Source organism: Drosophila busckii, chromosome X (genome assembly GCF_011750605.1).
Source record: "Drosophila busckii strain San Diego stock center, stock number 13000-0081.31 chromosome X, ASM1175060v1, whole genome shotgun sequence".
Lineage (NCBI taxonomy): Eukaryota > Metazoa > Arthropoda > Insecta > Diptera > Drosophilidae > Drosophila > Drosophila busckii.
In genome coordinates this window covers 6,718,518-6,732,358 of record NC_046608.1, presented here as the reverse complement: position 1 = coordinate 6,732,358, position 13,841 = coordinate 6,718,518, and the positions used below count along the sequence as shown (strand labels likewise).

Sequence of the window (13,841 nt, the reverse complement as noted above, 5' to 3'; positions counted from 1 at the left end):
TATAGATGAAGAAAAATATGCAAGTGTAGAGAGATAAAGTGAGATCAATCGAAAGACAGAAAGACAACGAGTGACAACTTCAAGTTTAAATCCTTAAATCACTCAACTCCACTTTTCACAAGGTGAAGGACACTTTATTTACATGCCAAAAAAAAAATAAAAAAAGAAGCAGCAGCATTTAAACTCCCATTTGCTTTTATTTTATTTATTATTTATATACATGCTGCCAATGCTGCTTGAGCTTTGAGTGAGTGTATCTGCAGCTGTGTGTGTGTGTGTGTGTTTAGCTGTAGTTGACAGCTTCAGTGCACCTGAATAGTTTGCAATCGTTTTAACTCACATCAGCAACAACTGTCTGTCTGTCAGTATTTGCGTACGCGCTGGCGTATGCTTAATGTTGATTAAATTTTTTGGCGACATATGCACAATTTTAATTGCTAAGCAACTGTAGCTGGCGCCATCCGCTTGAAGAAGCAAAGGAAGTGCCTAGCTTACTGACACTTTACTACTAGTGCAAGCTGTAAAATTTATTTTATGGTAAAATTCAAAAAGATGACGCCCCATTGTGTGTGCTGTGGCAAAGCGGAAGCTTAGCTCTGCCTGCATATATATAATATACATATATTATTTTTTATGCTACGTTACGCTTTGGCAGCTTCCTTTGCAGTCAGCAGCAGCTGCTTTGTTTGCCTGGCCTGGCCTGGCCTGGCCTGTTAGTTCAGGTGTTGCCTGTAAGCTGCTTTGGTGCCACAAGCAAGGCACACATGCAACATTAATGAGTGCGCTCGTTGCTGATTGAGCAGCCAGCAGCAGCAGCTCGAGTCGCTTGCTTTAAATATTTGCTTGCTTTGTTTTCAGCGCACACAAAGTTTTGAGCTGCATGCAACAAGTTTGTAATAGTTGCAACATACTAACATTAGATTATAGACAAACTTCTTAGCAGCTATAAACTTGAAGGCAAAAGTTTTGCATATTAAATATGAAAAGTTGCTGCGACAATGCGCCAGCTAAAGTTTATTGCATAGCCCTTCATACTATTTATTAATGCCAAACGGCATTTTGCATAATAATAGCGCTCAATTATATATTTGAACTATTTAATGCGCTCTGTGCTTGTTCGCAGCTATCAATGAATTGAGTCATGCATTGGCAACTTAAAAGTTGGTGCTAAAATTAGCATTAAAATATTGAATTTCTTTATAAATCGTTTGCTAAATTGACTGCAACAAAAGTTTAAATGCTTGGCAAAAAGATTGCATAGTTTGAATTGAAAGTATTTAGAGCAATCAAGTGTAAATTATACTTAGAATTGATTGATTGATTGGCTGGCTGGCTGGCTGGCTGGCTGATGAGCGTAAAATTGTAAGAAAATTGTTGCTTTAATGCAAGCTGAATTGTATACTCTATTCAATGCTATGAAGCTATCGCATAGATTCAATCACTTAAATAATTAATTAGCCAAACGGTTTGCGCTGCAAATTGAATTAAAGTAAATTGCACTGAGAGCTTCATAAATAAATGAAGCATAAAGCAAAAGCGTTGCCAATTGAATAGTTCAGATGCTTTGTAGATTAATTTTAAACAAGATGCAGCCAAAAACGACGAAACAAAAAAAATATTGCAGAATTTTTAGCAGCCAAACTTATGTCGTATTACTAATATTTTCAAAATAATTTACTTATTATTTTCATTTAATTTTTATTTTAAATTTAATGTTGTATTTTTTATTTATTTTAGTATTGTTTTTCTGATTGTATTTTTACATATATATTTTTTTATTTATTTATTTTTCGTATTATTTGTATTATTATTTCATTTTTATTTTATTTTAAATTTAATGTTGTATTTCTTATTTATTTTAGTATTGTTTTTTTTTTAATTTGTAATTGTATTTTTACATGTTTATTATTTATTTATTTTTCTTATTATTTGTATTATTATTATTATTTTTATTTCAAATTTGTATAATTATTTTTAAATTTAGTGCTGTATTTTTTATTTATTTTAGTATATAATATTTTTACATATTTATTTGTTCTATATAATTTATGTATTGCTTAAGCCATTTTAATGATAATATTTTATTCAAATTTCTTTAAATTAAAATGATTTAAACGCAGGTAGCGTACAGCTGTTGCTTGATTTAGACAGTTTTAGCTTTGTTTTTGTTTGTTCAATCGAACTAAAAAAAATACTATTTTTTTTATATCACATTTATTTGCCAGCGCACATGTTCAATTGTCTGCTCTGCTGTCTATTTGTAGTCGGCTGGGGTCTTCATTATGCAAATTCTATGTAAACGCATATGCAGTTGTCAATGTTTTTCTACTTGCGACTGCTGCTTGCCACTTCTGTTGATGTGTGTGTGTGCATTTTGATTGTCTGTGTTGCCATAAGGACGCACAATCAAGCGAGCTATGCTGCTTCATTTGTTATCTAAGCCAAAGAGCATCTGAGCTCTGTGCACTTTGCACAGTTTGAGAAATCAGCTTCAACTATTGTCATTAGCTTGGAATGAAGAGTGAGGCGGCAAACTAAGCCCTCAGAGAGAGAGAGAGAGAGAGAGAGAGAGAGAGCTGCCTAAGCATATCAGCATGTCTTTTTGGAATTTCAGCAAATATGCTGGCTGCCCAATTTTGTAAAAAATGCTGGCGCCCAGGCTTGTGTCGAAAGGTCAAAGCAAGCAGCCCTAGAATGGCCTTTGCGGTAAAGTTGCTGTGCTTAGGCCTCTCTCTCTCTCTCTCTCTGTCTCTCTTGTTGTTTAATAATTTCAATGCAAGTGACTGCAAACTGCAGCTGAACAATGCTCTGAGCTGCTGAGCCTGTTGTTTGAGCCTTTGTCGCAGTAATTCGGCGTTGCCATGCAACAAGCAACACGCGCTGGGCTGATTGTAAAAGAATCCCTTTGGCCGAGTCTTGCTGAGAATGGTGAATGGCCAGTTGGTCGAAATCAAATGCCAACGTCAATGCCACTGTCCGTCCAGTTGAGCCTGCAGCTGTTGCAACTGCAGCTTAAGGCAAGCAATGCAATTAAAGCTAATCAGATGAATAACTGTTAAGGAAAAGCAACTGATAGTAATGCAATAGTTTGTTAAATAAACAGATACAATAGCAAATGCATATTAATTAGCTTAAAAGTCGTGTAATAGTTATAGAAGTTTTAAATATAGCTTAATCTGAGAATTGAAAAGTGTTGAGTTGCAAAAAAAAAAGATTAATTCATTTTATTTTATATTCACATTATTTTATTTTTAAGCTTTAAGCGTGGAATTAAATATTTTATAGAAATTATTTAAATGCAAATTGTAAATTTGAAAACTTTTGTTTATTTCCTATGGCATTGCAGCCAATTTATTGCTGCTTTTGCTATAATTACAAATCATGTAGCGAAATAAAAACAAATAGCTTTTGACTTAGTTGCTCAATCTACAAAAAATAATTTTTTATTATTTACTTGTTTAGCAATGAAGTCTCGCATTCAAATTAATGTATGCATTAACATTAAAATTAACTGAATAATTTATTTAATTGCTAATTTGAGCTAAAGTGCAATGCAAGCAATTTTTGCAAGATTCTAAGCTACGAATTCCGAAAACTTTGATAGAATAGTATGGACAAAGCAGTGCGCTAAGTAATTTTCATATGAAAATTGAAAAGCTGTTTTAGTGCATATAAAAGTTAAGGCTAAGAATTCGCTTGAAGCAGCAGCAGCTTGTGGCACGTTTGAGGCTCACAACATTGTAAGTTATTTACTCACAACTATGTTTACGAGATTCTTTATTTTTTTTTAGTGTTATGCGCCATAAAAACAAAGCAATGAAATTAAGTTGTTGTTGTTGCTTCAGCAGCTGCTGCTAGTTTTGCTTCAGTTAGCGTCATAATTTTAGAGGTAAACCCAAACGAATATGCCAAAAAAAAGGAGCGGGGTGCAGAAAGAAAAATATGTAGAGCTAAAATGCTTCATTGCACACTGATGGGCTGACCAGAAGCTTGTTGTGCCTGCCAAATTGTTTTAAAATGTCAGAGAGACGCACACACACACACACACACATACACGCACACGTAGATTGCATTCTGTGCAACATTTTTGAAGTGCATGTGCCGCAAGCTAACAACGTTGCCCCCCCACACACAGCAGGTCGAGCGTAGTAACAACAATAACAGAGCCCACATAAACGAATTTTTGAGGCACTTGCCACATGCCCCCACGCACTCAAACCTAAAAGGCAATGTCAATGCTGCGTCAAAAATGTTACAGCAATTTATGCTTACTAAGCTTACTAAGTACTTAGCCCTAGCCAACAAAAAGTTTGCGCAGCTGCTGCTGCTGCTGCTGCTAATTTAGTATAAAATCAAGTATTTATTTTATCAACACACACACACAAATATAATCTATTGCACTCCATTTGAGTTTGCGACGCCGCCTGCGAACCTGAGCTGAGCGAGCGCACAAAGTTTGTTGTAAATTTAATTAAATTTAATTGAAAGAGTTTTCTAGGCGCGCCAACAAACAAACAAAACTTGGCCCCGCTCCGGCTCCGGCTCCGGCTCTTTTGAAAACAAAAACAACAGCTCTCAAGATTCCGGAAGCCTCTAACATATGGCAAAAGTTTGTCCGTAGTTTAACGCCCGCATCCATAGGCTAGCAGCTAGAGCTAGTCAAGCCAAGTCATTAAAAGGCAGCGAAAATAGAAAGCTTATAATAGAGCAGAGAGTGAGACAGAGCATGAGACTTATGCTGGCATAATTTAATTTTATCATCCAGCAGCTCTCTGAACTCATAAAACTGAAGCTAGACACACACATGAAATTAAAACTCAGACAGCCTAGCAATATATGCATATATTTATATTGTTTATACATACGTATTAGACAGTAAAAACAAACTAAACTGAAACTATTTAAGCCAAAAAAGTTGCTTAAATAGAAAATTCTGTAGAGCAGTTTTAAAAATTGCATAAAAATATAAAAAAAATACTGCAAAATATTTTGTAAATTTTTGACAACTAAATATAATTTATAAAATATTTTAATTAGATTTAATTCATTTTTAATGCTAAACTGAAACTATTTATGCCAAAAAGTTGCTTAGAAAATTCTATAGAGCAGCAATTAATCAGTTTTAAAAATCAGTTTGAAAAAATATGCCAACAAATTATTAAATGCTCCAATCATTTTTGACAACTAAATATAATTTATAAAATATTTTAATTAGATTTAATTCATTTTTAATGCTAAACTGAAACTATTTATGCCAAAAAGTTGCTTAGAAAATTCTATAGAGCAGCAATTAATCAGTTTTAAAAATCAGTTTGAAAAAATATGCCAACAAATTATTAAATGCTCCAATCATTTTTGACAACTAAATATAATTTATAAAATATTTTAATTAGATTTAATTCATTTTTAATGCTAAACTGAAACTATTTATGCCAAAAAGTTGCTTAGAAAATTCTATAGAGCAGCAATTAATCAGTTTTAAAAATCAGTTTGAAAAAATATGCCAACAAATTATTAAATGCTCCAATCATTTTTGACAACTAAATATAATTTATAAAATATTTTAATTAGATTTAATTCATTTTTAATGCTAAACTGAAACTATTTATGCCAAAAAGTTGCCTCAAATGCTGTTTGGCCTTTATGATGCCAGTTTTTAAAAATCAGTTGAGTTAGTGAGGGAAAAGTTTGATGGGTTATGTATGTTTGGACTCTGAGTTAATTTATAAAATATTTTAATTAGATTTAATTCATTTTTAATGCTAAACTGAAACTATTTATGCCAAAAAGTTGCTTAGAAAATTCTATAGAGCAGCAATTAATCAGTTTTAAAAATCAGTTTGAAAAAATATGCCAACAAATTATTAAATGCTCAAATCATTTTTGACAACTAAATATAAATTATAAAAAATTTTAATTAAATTAAATTCATTTTTAATGCAATAGTACTAGCTTTTCAACTAGTTTTTAAAGCAATTTATGTGCTCTTAATTTTTATGTTTGAATGAAAATTAAATGAGTTTTTTGCTATAGCAAAAGTTGCTTATATAGAATGCTTACTGTATTTACATGCAAAACCAATTTATTGATGTACGCATATTATAATAAATGTTTTTTGTTTTTTGACTACAAACCGCTCTTAAACTGCTTTGTAAGCTTATAAGGGTACAAGCTACCCAAACAAGCAAAAAAATTAAATAAAATTCTAGCAGCTTGTCGTTGTCAGCATAAAACAAGTAACAAAATACAAAAAAAAAAAAAAACATGCGCATGTCAAGCGTTAAAATTCTATTAGAACTCATCTTGGGTTACACATTCTGGTTTTTTACTTTGTTGAGATGCTGTCAACTTTTTGCTGCTAACGCGTGCATGTTAAACAATTTTTTGTTTTTTTGTTGCTAATTAAGGCTCATTTTGTTTTAAGAACATGTACACATATTTACGATTAAATTGAGCGCAGCAGTTACATAATCAAATTGACGATGTAAGTAGCAAAGCGTGTTGAGAGTTGGGCTCATCAACAGTTGCACAGCTTTGTATGCTGCCAATGACTTTTAGCTGCAAGCGAGTGTGGAGGGGGGGGAGGGGGGAGCGCGCCTGAGTGTGTACAAATATTTATACAATGTCTGTATGGACTTAGAGCATATTAAGTATACGCTTCAAATAAAAATAAGCTAATTAAAAAATAAAGCAGAATAAAAATTATTGTAAAATAAGCTAAAGCATGCGGTTCGATTTAAAATTATAAATCATGCTTATTTTATATTATAATCAGTATTTGTGTTATAAACATAAAAATTAATTGAGCGAAACTCAAATTAGGTGTAATTAAATTTTTAGTGCAGCAAATAAACTGAAAACCAATGAAAATGATTTAGTAGCTATGCTTAGTTGAAGCAGTTAAACATTAGTAGTGCAGTGTACTTTAAATTTTAGTTCGAGTTGAAATTTGCACAGTTTATTGTTTAAAGTGTAACGCTTTATAAACAAAAGGGCGCAAAACGAACTGAGCATTGAAATTGAAGCACAACAATAATAAAAAATTCTGCTGTGACCCCAGCAAAAAAAAAAAAAAAAGGCCTTGAACCCAACATATAACCAATAAGAGCCGCCGCACAGTTGCTTATTAATTTACAGCAAAGAAAATAACTGAATTATTTATTTGTGCACTGCTTGTTAAACTGTAACGAGGCAGCAATAATCATAATAATAAAAAAAAAAAAAACGCATAAAAAAACAAAAGCAGCAAATTAACAAAAATGCTTGTGGCTTGCTGCTGACTTTTGTGTGTGGTTGATTGTTATTAGCTGTTGATTGCCAAACAGTTTATGTTTATACAAGAGAGTGAGAGAGTGGGAGTGGGAGTGGGAGTGAGTGAAAGAGAGCGCGCTTCAGTTAGTACCATTCGCCAACGGCTCGCAGCGTTATCTCCTGCACCTGAGCATGTGGCGGCGTGGAGAGAGCATAGAGCACTGCTTGGGCTACATCGTTGGCCTGCAGTATAACCTCGCCCAGCTGCTGCTTCGTTTCATCCGGCACAATCTCAGTGGAGACCCAACCGGGCATAATGCTCTGCAACGAAATTAGTTTAGTGTGAAATTTTTTTTTTTTGTGGTGTGAGTGCCTGAGCAGCACTTACTGTCGTCTTAATCTTTAGCTGCTGTGTTATCAACTCCTGTCGACAGATTTCATGCACTGCAGTTAGCGCAAATTTGCTGGGCGTATAAATGTTGAGACTGGGATCCACATGGCCGGGATTGTAGCCCGCCAGGCCCGCTGTGCTGTTGATGAAAAACAAATGTCCGGCCATTTGGCGACGCTTCATGCTCTGCGCTGCCAGCTTGGTGCACACTATGCTGCCCATTAGATTCGTCTGCAGCACATCCTTAATATCCTGTAGCGGCATGTCAATCAAATGCCCATCACGCAGGATGCCCGCATTATTGATCAGCACATCGCAGCCCCCCAGCGTCTGTTCGATCCACTCAAAGGCGGCGCTCACTTGCGCCTCCGCCGAGACGTCGCAGGTGCGCTGATGGAAACGCTGCTGCTGCTCAGCGGGCAGCGATTGGCGCAGCTGCTCCAGACGCTCCGTGCGACGTGCCAGGCCAACGACCTGCAATCCAGCGGCCACCAGCAGCTTGGCACAGGCCGCACCAATGCCCGAACTGGCGCCAGTTACAACAGCTACACGATTTTGCCAGCGTTCCATTTTTCTCTCAGTCGCTTAGTCGCTCAGTCGCTCAGTCGCTGTCGCTGCGGTTTCAGTTTGAGTGGCGGGCAAGTGAGCGGCAGGCTATTTATATAGACAGCGCTTATCAGTTTCAGTTTAGACAAGCAGCCAAACACACACACGCACACATACGCACACACATGCTCTCTTCCCATTGCGCTCTTTGTCTCTCTTAAGCTACACAGCAAACAAATTATAAGGCAAACAAAAATATTTCTATTTATGACAATATTTTCTTTATTCTTTTCTTTTGCCTCTTGCTGCTTAGTCATAAAATTAGCAACATAATTTTGTATTAAATTTATTTTTTTATTATTACCAATTGCTGTTTTTTATTAATTCAAATATTTTTTATATTTAATTTTGTTGTTGCTTTAAGGTTTTTATATTTTTATTGGTTTTGATTTCTCATCATTTCATCATTTCATATCACAATCATTCATTTAACATAAAAACAAACTATTTTTATATTTAATTTCAGGCTGTATATATTTATTATAAATGTTTTTATATATTTTGCTGGTAAGTTGTATTGCGCTTTTTATTGTAGTTTGGCTTTTATTTTATTTAACTTGTTTCTCTCAGTGCATAATCGCCTGTCTGAGTGTTCCAAGATAAACTTGCATATGCATAGATTTTTCTTTGCCCCAATAAATCAATATTAATGAAGCTCTTAACTGATGTTGACGCAAAGGTCACAACACTGCCTGCCAATTAAAATGATAATTACTTAAAAATATATTACTAAGCTGCTGGATTTGTTGCTATTTTTATAGCTGTATTAACCACACACACGTGCAGTTAGCATTTGTTTATCTCCTATTCTCTCTCTCTCTCTCTCTTTCTCTCTCTCGCTCTTGTTTGCCATGACGTGTCGCTTCCCTACTGCTCTTGACTTTGGAACAGGCCACTCCGCCGTATATACGAACAGATGTTTTTTAGCCGCTAGTTGATGGTTTATGATCCGGTTTTGAAAGCTAAATTGTTTGTTTGCTTGTTTGTCTGCCCTGGCTGCTTATCTCTCTCCCACTCTCCCACTCTCTCGCTCTCTCGCTCTGCATATAGTGCCAAGTTCTCGGCTAGAGATAAAGTTGAAAAGGGTGTACTAGACATAATACATTGTGTAACTTAGTCGGCTGATTTGACTGTTGTGCTTTAGATTAGAACTTTTATTGTTTATTGTTGGGAACGCAAAGATTTTTCCATTCCAAATGTTAGTTGTTGTAGTTGTGCCTAAAAAATCAAAAAAAAAAATCAGTTAAAATTTTGCTAGCTGCAGTAATTCAAGTCAAAAAAATGAGTAAATTTTATAAGATTTGTAGAGCTAATTATTGGCAATAAAATGTAATAAATTTATATAAAATCTGTACAGTTTTTTCGAACTAGATTATAATTCATTTATACAGTTTCTAAATAATTTCATAAGCGTTTAAATAAAAACTCGCAAAAAAAATACTAAGAATTATATTTGGCTTTCCCTGCTCTCGCTTCAATAAATAATTTTTATGCAATAAATAACTCGAACAACTATTATACTAATTTTTAAATTTCCGTTTCAATAAAATATGTAAAGTGCCAATCAAATTTATTGCCATAACGCCAACGAGAGTGGCAATTTATATATAACATGTGTTATTTTTAACGCTTTTGCCAATTGAAAGTTCTTAGTACTTATGAATAAAGTAGGGGTATGGTATACATAAATATATATTGATATTTAGACAAATATATATACACATGCATACGTGTGTGTCTGTCTGTGTGTGTGTGTGTGTGTGTGCTGATGTGTGTATATGAGCCATTAAAAAATAAACCCACATGCAATGCAGTTAAATGTCGTCGCCTCAAGTGATACCCAATACCTAACTGCATATGTGTGTGTGTGTGTAAACGACACCTACACACACCTACTTGACACACATACAAGTACATATGCACACGCGTATGCTTGGCTTGGCTTGGGGTCGCTGCTGCTGCTTTATCGCCACATATATTTTTTATGGCATACTCGTAACATTCAAGAGATGCTTAAATGGGCAACAATAAAAGCTCAGCAACTGGGGCGGGGCTTGGGGGCGGGTGGCTGGGTGAGCTTAGGTTTGCATCTTGTTGTCAGTATCAAGGATATATGGGTTGCCATCGTATTTTTCTGCTTTTAACGAGCAAAAGCCTTTCGTCATTTGCACTGTGTTGCAAGTGCTGTTGTTGCAACAGCATGTTGCAAGTGCGTGCTAACCATGCTCATTAAATCACGCGTGGCACTTTATCATGCAATTACAACAGCTAAACGCCACTTAAAAATATATTTATACACCAACAAAAGCAACAACCATAACAACAACAACGCTAAAGAAATTGCTTTACTTGCAATTGAGAAGCAGCTCAACTCTGTGCCGTGCAACTTAAAAAAAAACACCAACAACAATAACAACTACACCAACAATAACAACAACGCGTCGCTAAAGAAATTGCTTTACTTGCAATGAGAAAAGCTCAACTCTGTGCCGTGCAACTTAAAAAAAACACCAACAACAATAACAACTACACCAACAATAACAACAACGCGGCGCTAAAGAAATTGCTTTACTTGCAATTAGAGCAGCTCAACGCATTGCCAAGCCATTTAAATTTACAACAACAGCAACAACAATTACACCAACGCAGCGGTAAAGAAAAGTCTTTACTTGCCACAGCGTCGTCGTCGTCGTCGTCGTCATGGCGGCGGCAAGCTGATTAGCACTTGGACTAAAAATAGTGCGAGTGTCACGCCTTAGCCTCGTCAATAATTTGACGCACGCATTTTTCTTTTTTTGGAGTGCCCTCATATTGATGCATGGCAATTTATATGGATTTTCTAGTTATCGCTCGCATATTGTCTGGCTGGCTTTGCTTTATTTTTGCCTTTGTGCTATCACCAGCTGCAGCTCTCCATACAAAGCTTTGCCGGCAGCAATTTTCGTCCAAGTTGCTGTCTTTTTTTTTCTTTGCCTTTTTCTCTTTCACTTTCACTTTCACGTAGCTTTAACGGTTGCGCGCTTGTGACACTAAACGTGTCAATAGGCGTCTGTGCTCTTCGCCTGTATTTTCCATTACACTTTTTGCACGTTTCGGTATGCGCTTGTGATATTTGTTAAGGCTGCAGCCAACTATGAAATACACTTGATTTAGTTTTTAATTTTGTGGCTGCTTTCTCTCTCCATTTAAACTTTTTGGCACGTTTCGTACACTTTTCATATTTGCTGAGGCTGCACCCAACTTTAATATGCACTTTGCATTTTTTGTCTCTTTCTGCTGTCGCCGTATTTTCCATTAGACTTTTGACTCTGTAACTTCGCTTCGTTCACTTTTCATATTTGCTAAGGTAAACGCTGAGGCTGCACCCAACTTTAATATACACTTGAAACGCTTTTTGTAAGTTTTCTGCGCTCTTGCCATTTGCCAAGGCTGTACCCAAATGCAATACACATTTGGCTTTTTTTTTATTGCATTTGCTCTCACTTTGATTTCCAGTCAACATTTTGCTTTAGCAAGCAACGCTGAAATAGACTTTTTTCATTCTTTTCCATTCGCTTGGGGGGTGCTACAATAGAAATTAGCTTTTAGCCTTTGAATGCTACAGAAATCGAAAATCAAGTGTATAAAAACTCGAGCACTCAAGCGTGTGGCTCAAATGAAAGGTATGCGTGCTTTGGCTTTGTTAAAAAGCGGTTTATTCTCTTTTTTTTTTTTTTTTGGTGCTGCCTGCAACTTTTTATGGCTTTATATTGAATTATTTGCCTATATGCTATAAAGAGTCGCCAGAAATATAAATTCAATCTGCGAATTCGTTGGCAAATTGATTGTCTTTACATCAGCGGCAGGCAATGGAGCTCAAAGAGTTCAAGCCTTTTCCCCCATGTGTGTGTGTGTGTGTGTGTGTGTGTGTGTGTGTGTGTATTTAAATAAGTCTTTATGATGTTTTGCCACGTGAGCAATTACATGTTTATAGCTTTTAGAAGCTATAGAAATTGCTTGAATTGCGTATAAAGTGAAGTCAGTGGCAACGAGTTGCGCCACCCAACCAACTATTGTTTATATAATTTGGTTGTGTGTGTGGCGCTCACTTGGTCTTGTCATCCCATTTGACTGTTCAGAAATGTCATTAACAACAATTTGTTGTCGCTTAAGCATTGTCGACGCTCATTGGCTGCCATCATCATCATCATCATCATCATCATCACAAAAGCCAAAAGTCGGCGCATTAAAATTACCATCGACAAAGGCAGCAGGCAGCAAAATATGTTTGGCATTTGTTCAAAACAATGACAGACGGACGGACGGACGCACGGACTGGCACCAAAGACAGTGACTTGCATTATTATGTGACAATGGAAGCAAACAAAAAAAACTGCGTGAGCCGACGCGACGCGACAGGAGACATTGTATTGTTAAATGAGGCGTATGCGTAATATTAAAAGTAAAGACAAACTATGCGTTTGCTTACATTTTAATCGTCCGAGCATTACATTGCAAGAATGTGTGCGACAAAATGACTGAACACATAATAAACTAAAACAGTTTGGACTCCTTGCTGAACGTAAATGTTGCAGTAAATATTTTAAAAAAATTGCTAATGGAATTTTAATAAATGAGGCGTACATTTTTTCAATATAAATGCGCTAAGAAATATTTAATAAATTATTTAAAATGTAAATTACAATACAAATCGATTATTTATTTTATTTCTTCACATTTGTACAACACTTAAATTTAGTTTTTATAAATATTTACTTATTGCATGAATGTTGCAGTAAATATTTTAAAAAATTGCTAATGGAGTTTTAATAAATGAGGCGTACATTTTTTCAATATAAATGCGCTAGGAAATATTTAATAAATTATTTAAAATGTAAATTACAATACAAATCGATTATTTATTTTATTTCTTCACATTTGTACAACACTTAAATTTAGTTTTTATAAATATTTACTTATTGCATGAATGTTGCAGTAAATATTTTAAAAAAATTGCTAATGGAATTTTAATAAATGAGGCGTACATTTTTTCAATATAAATGCGCTAAGAAATATTTAATAAATTATTTAAAATGTAAATTACAATACAAATCGATTATTTATTTTATTTCTTCACATTTGTACAACACTTAAATTTAGTTTTTATAAATATTTACTTATTGCATGAATGTTGCAGTAAATATTTTAAAAAATTGCTAGGAATTTTAATAAATTTAAATATAAATTATTTTATTTTATATATTTATTATTTATTTAATTTCTTCACAATTAAATTTAGTTTTCATAAATATCTACTTATTGCTTGAATTCTAATTTGCTGCTGCTTTTGCTTTTTCCATTAGCTGCCACATAAATTGTTGCATTGCATTACTTGCAACTTGAGCCACATTAAAGCTAAAGTGCAGCGTTTGTTGCACGTAAATTTGCCGTCAAGTATCTGTGGCAATGCTTTTGATTGGGGCGTTTACTCAAAAAACAAGAGCAACAAAACCAACAGCCATTAAGCTTTGACTGACTGAAAGCCGAGCAACATAGTTATTTATTTTTTTTTCTTTCATTCGTTCGCTTGCGATTTAGTGCTTCAACAATGTCC

The 13,841-nt window shown here is 34.8% G+C and overlaps 3 protein-coding genes across 3 annotated transcripts in view; 2 read left to right on the top strand and 1 right to left on the bottom strand.

Annotated features, from left to right (window-relative positions):
- LOC108606200 (eye-specific diacylglycerol kinase) overlaps positions 1-13,841 on the top strand; it is a 119,739-nt gene that overhangs the window by 54,269 nt on the left and 51,629 nt on the right. The gene's annotated exons all lie outside the window — the stretch shown is intronic.
- Positions 1-13,841, top strand: part of LOC108606205 (3',5'-cyclic-nucleotide phosphodiesterase regA-like) — a 74,623-nt gene that overhangs the window by 36,166 nt on the left and 24,616 nt on the right. The gene's annotated exons all lie outside the window — the stretch shown is intronic.
- On the bottom strand, positions 7,136-8,279 carry LOC108606201 (farnesol dehydrogenase). Its single transcript, XM_017996065.2, has 2 exons — positions 7,640-8,279; positions 7,136-7,572 (listed from the first exon to the last, which is right to left on the bottom strand). Exons 1-2 carry the CDS (start codon positions 8,210-8,212, stop codon positions 7,396-7,398), a joined length of 750 nt encoding a protein of 249 aa, XP_017851554.1. The 5' UTR covers positions 8,213-8,279; the 3' UTR covers positions 7,136-7,395.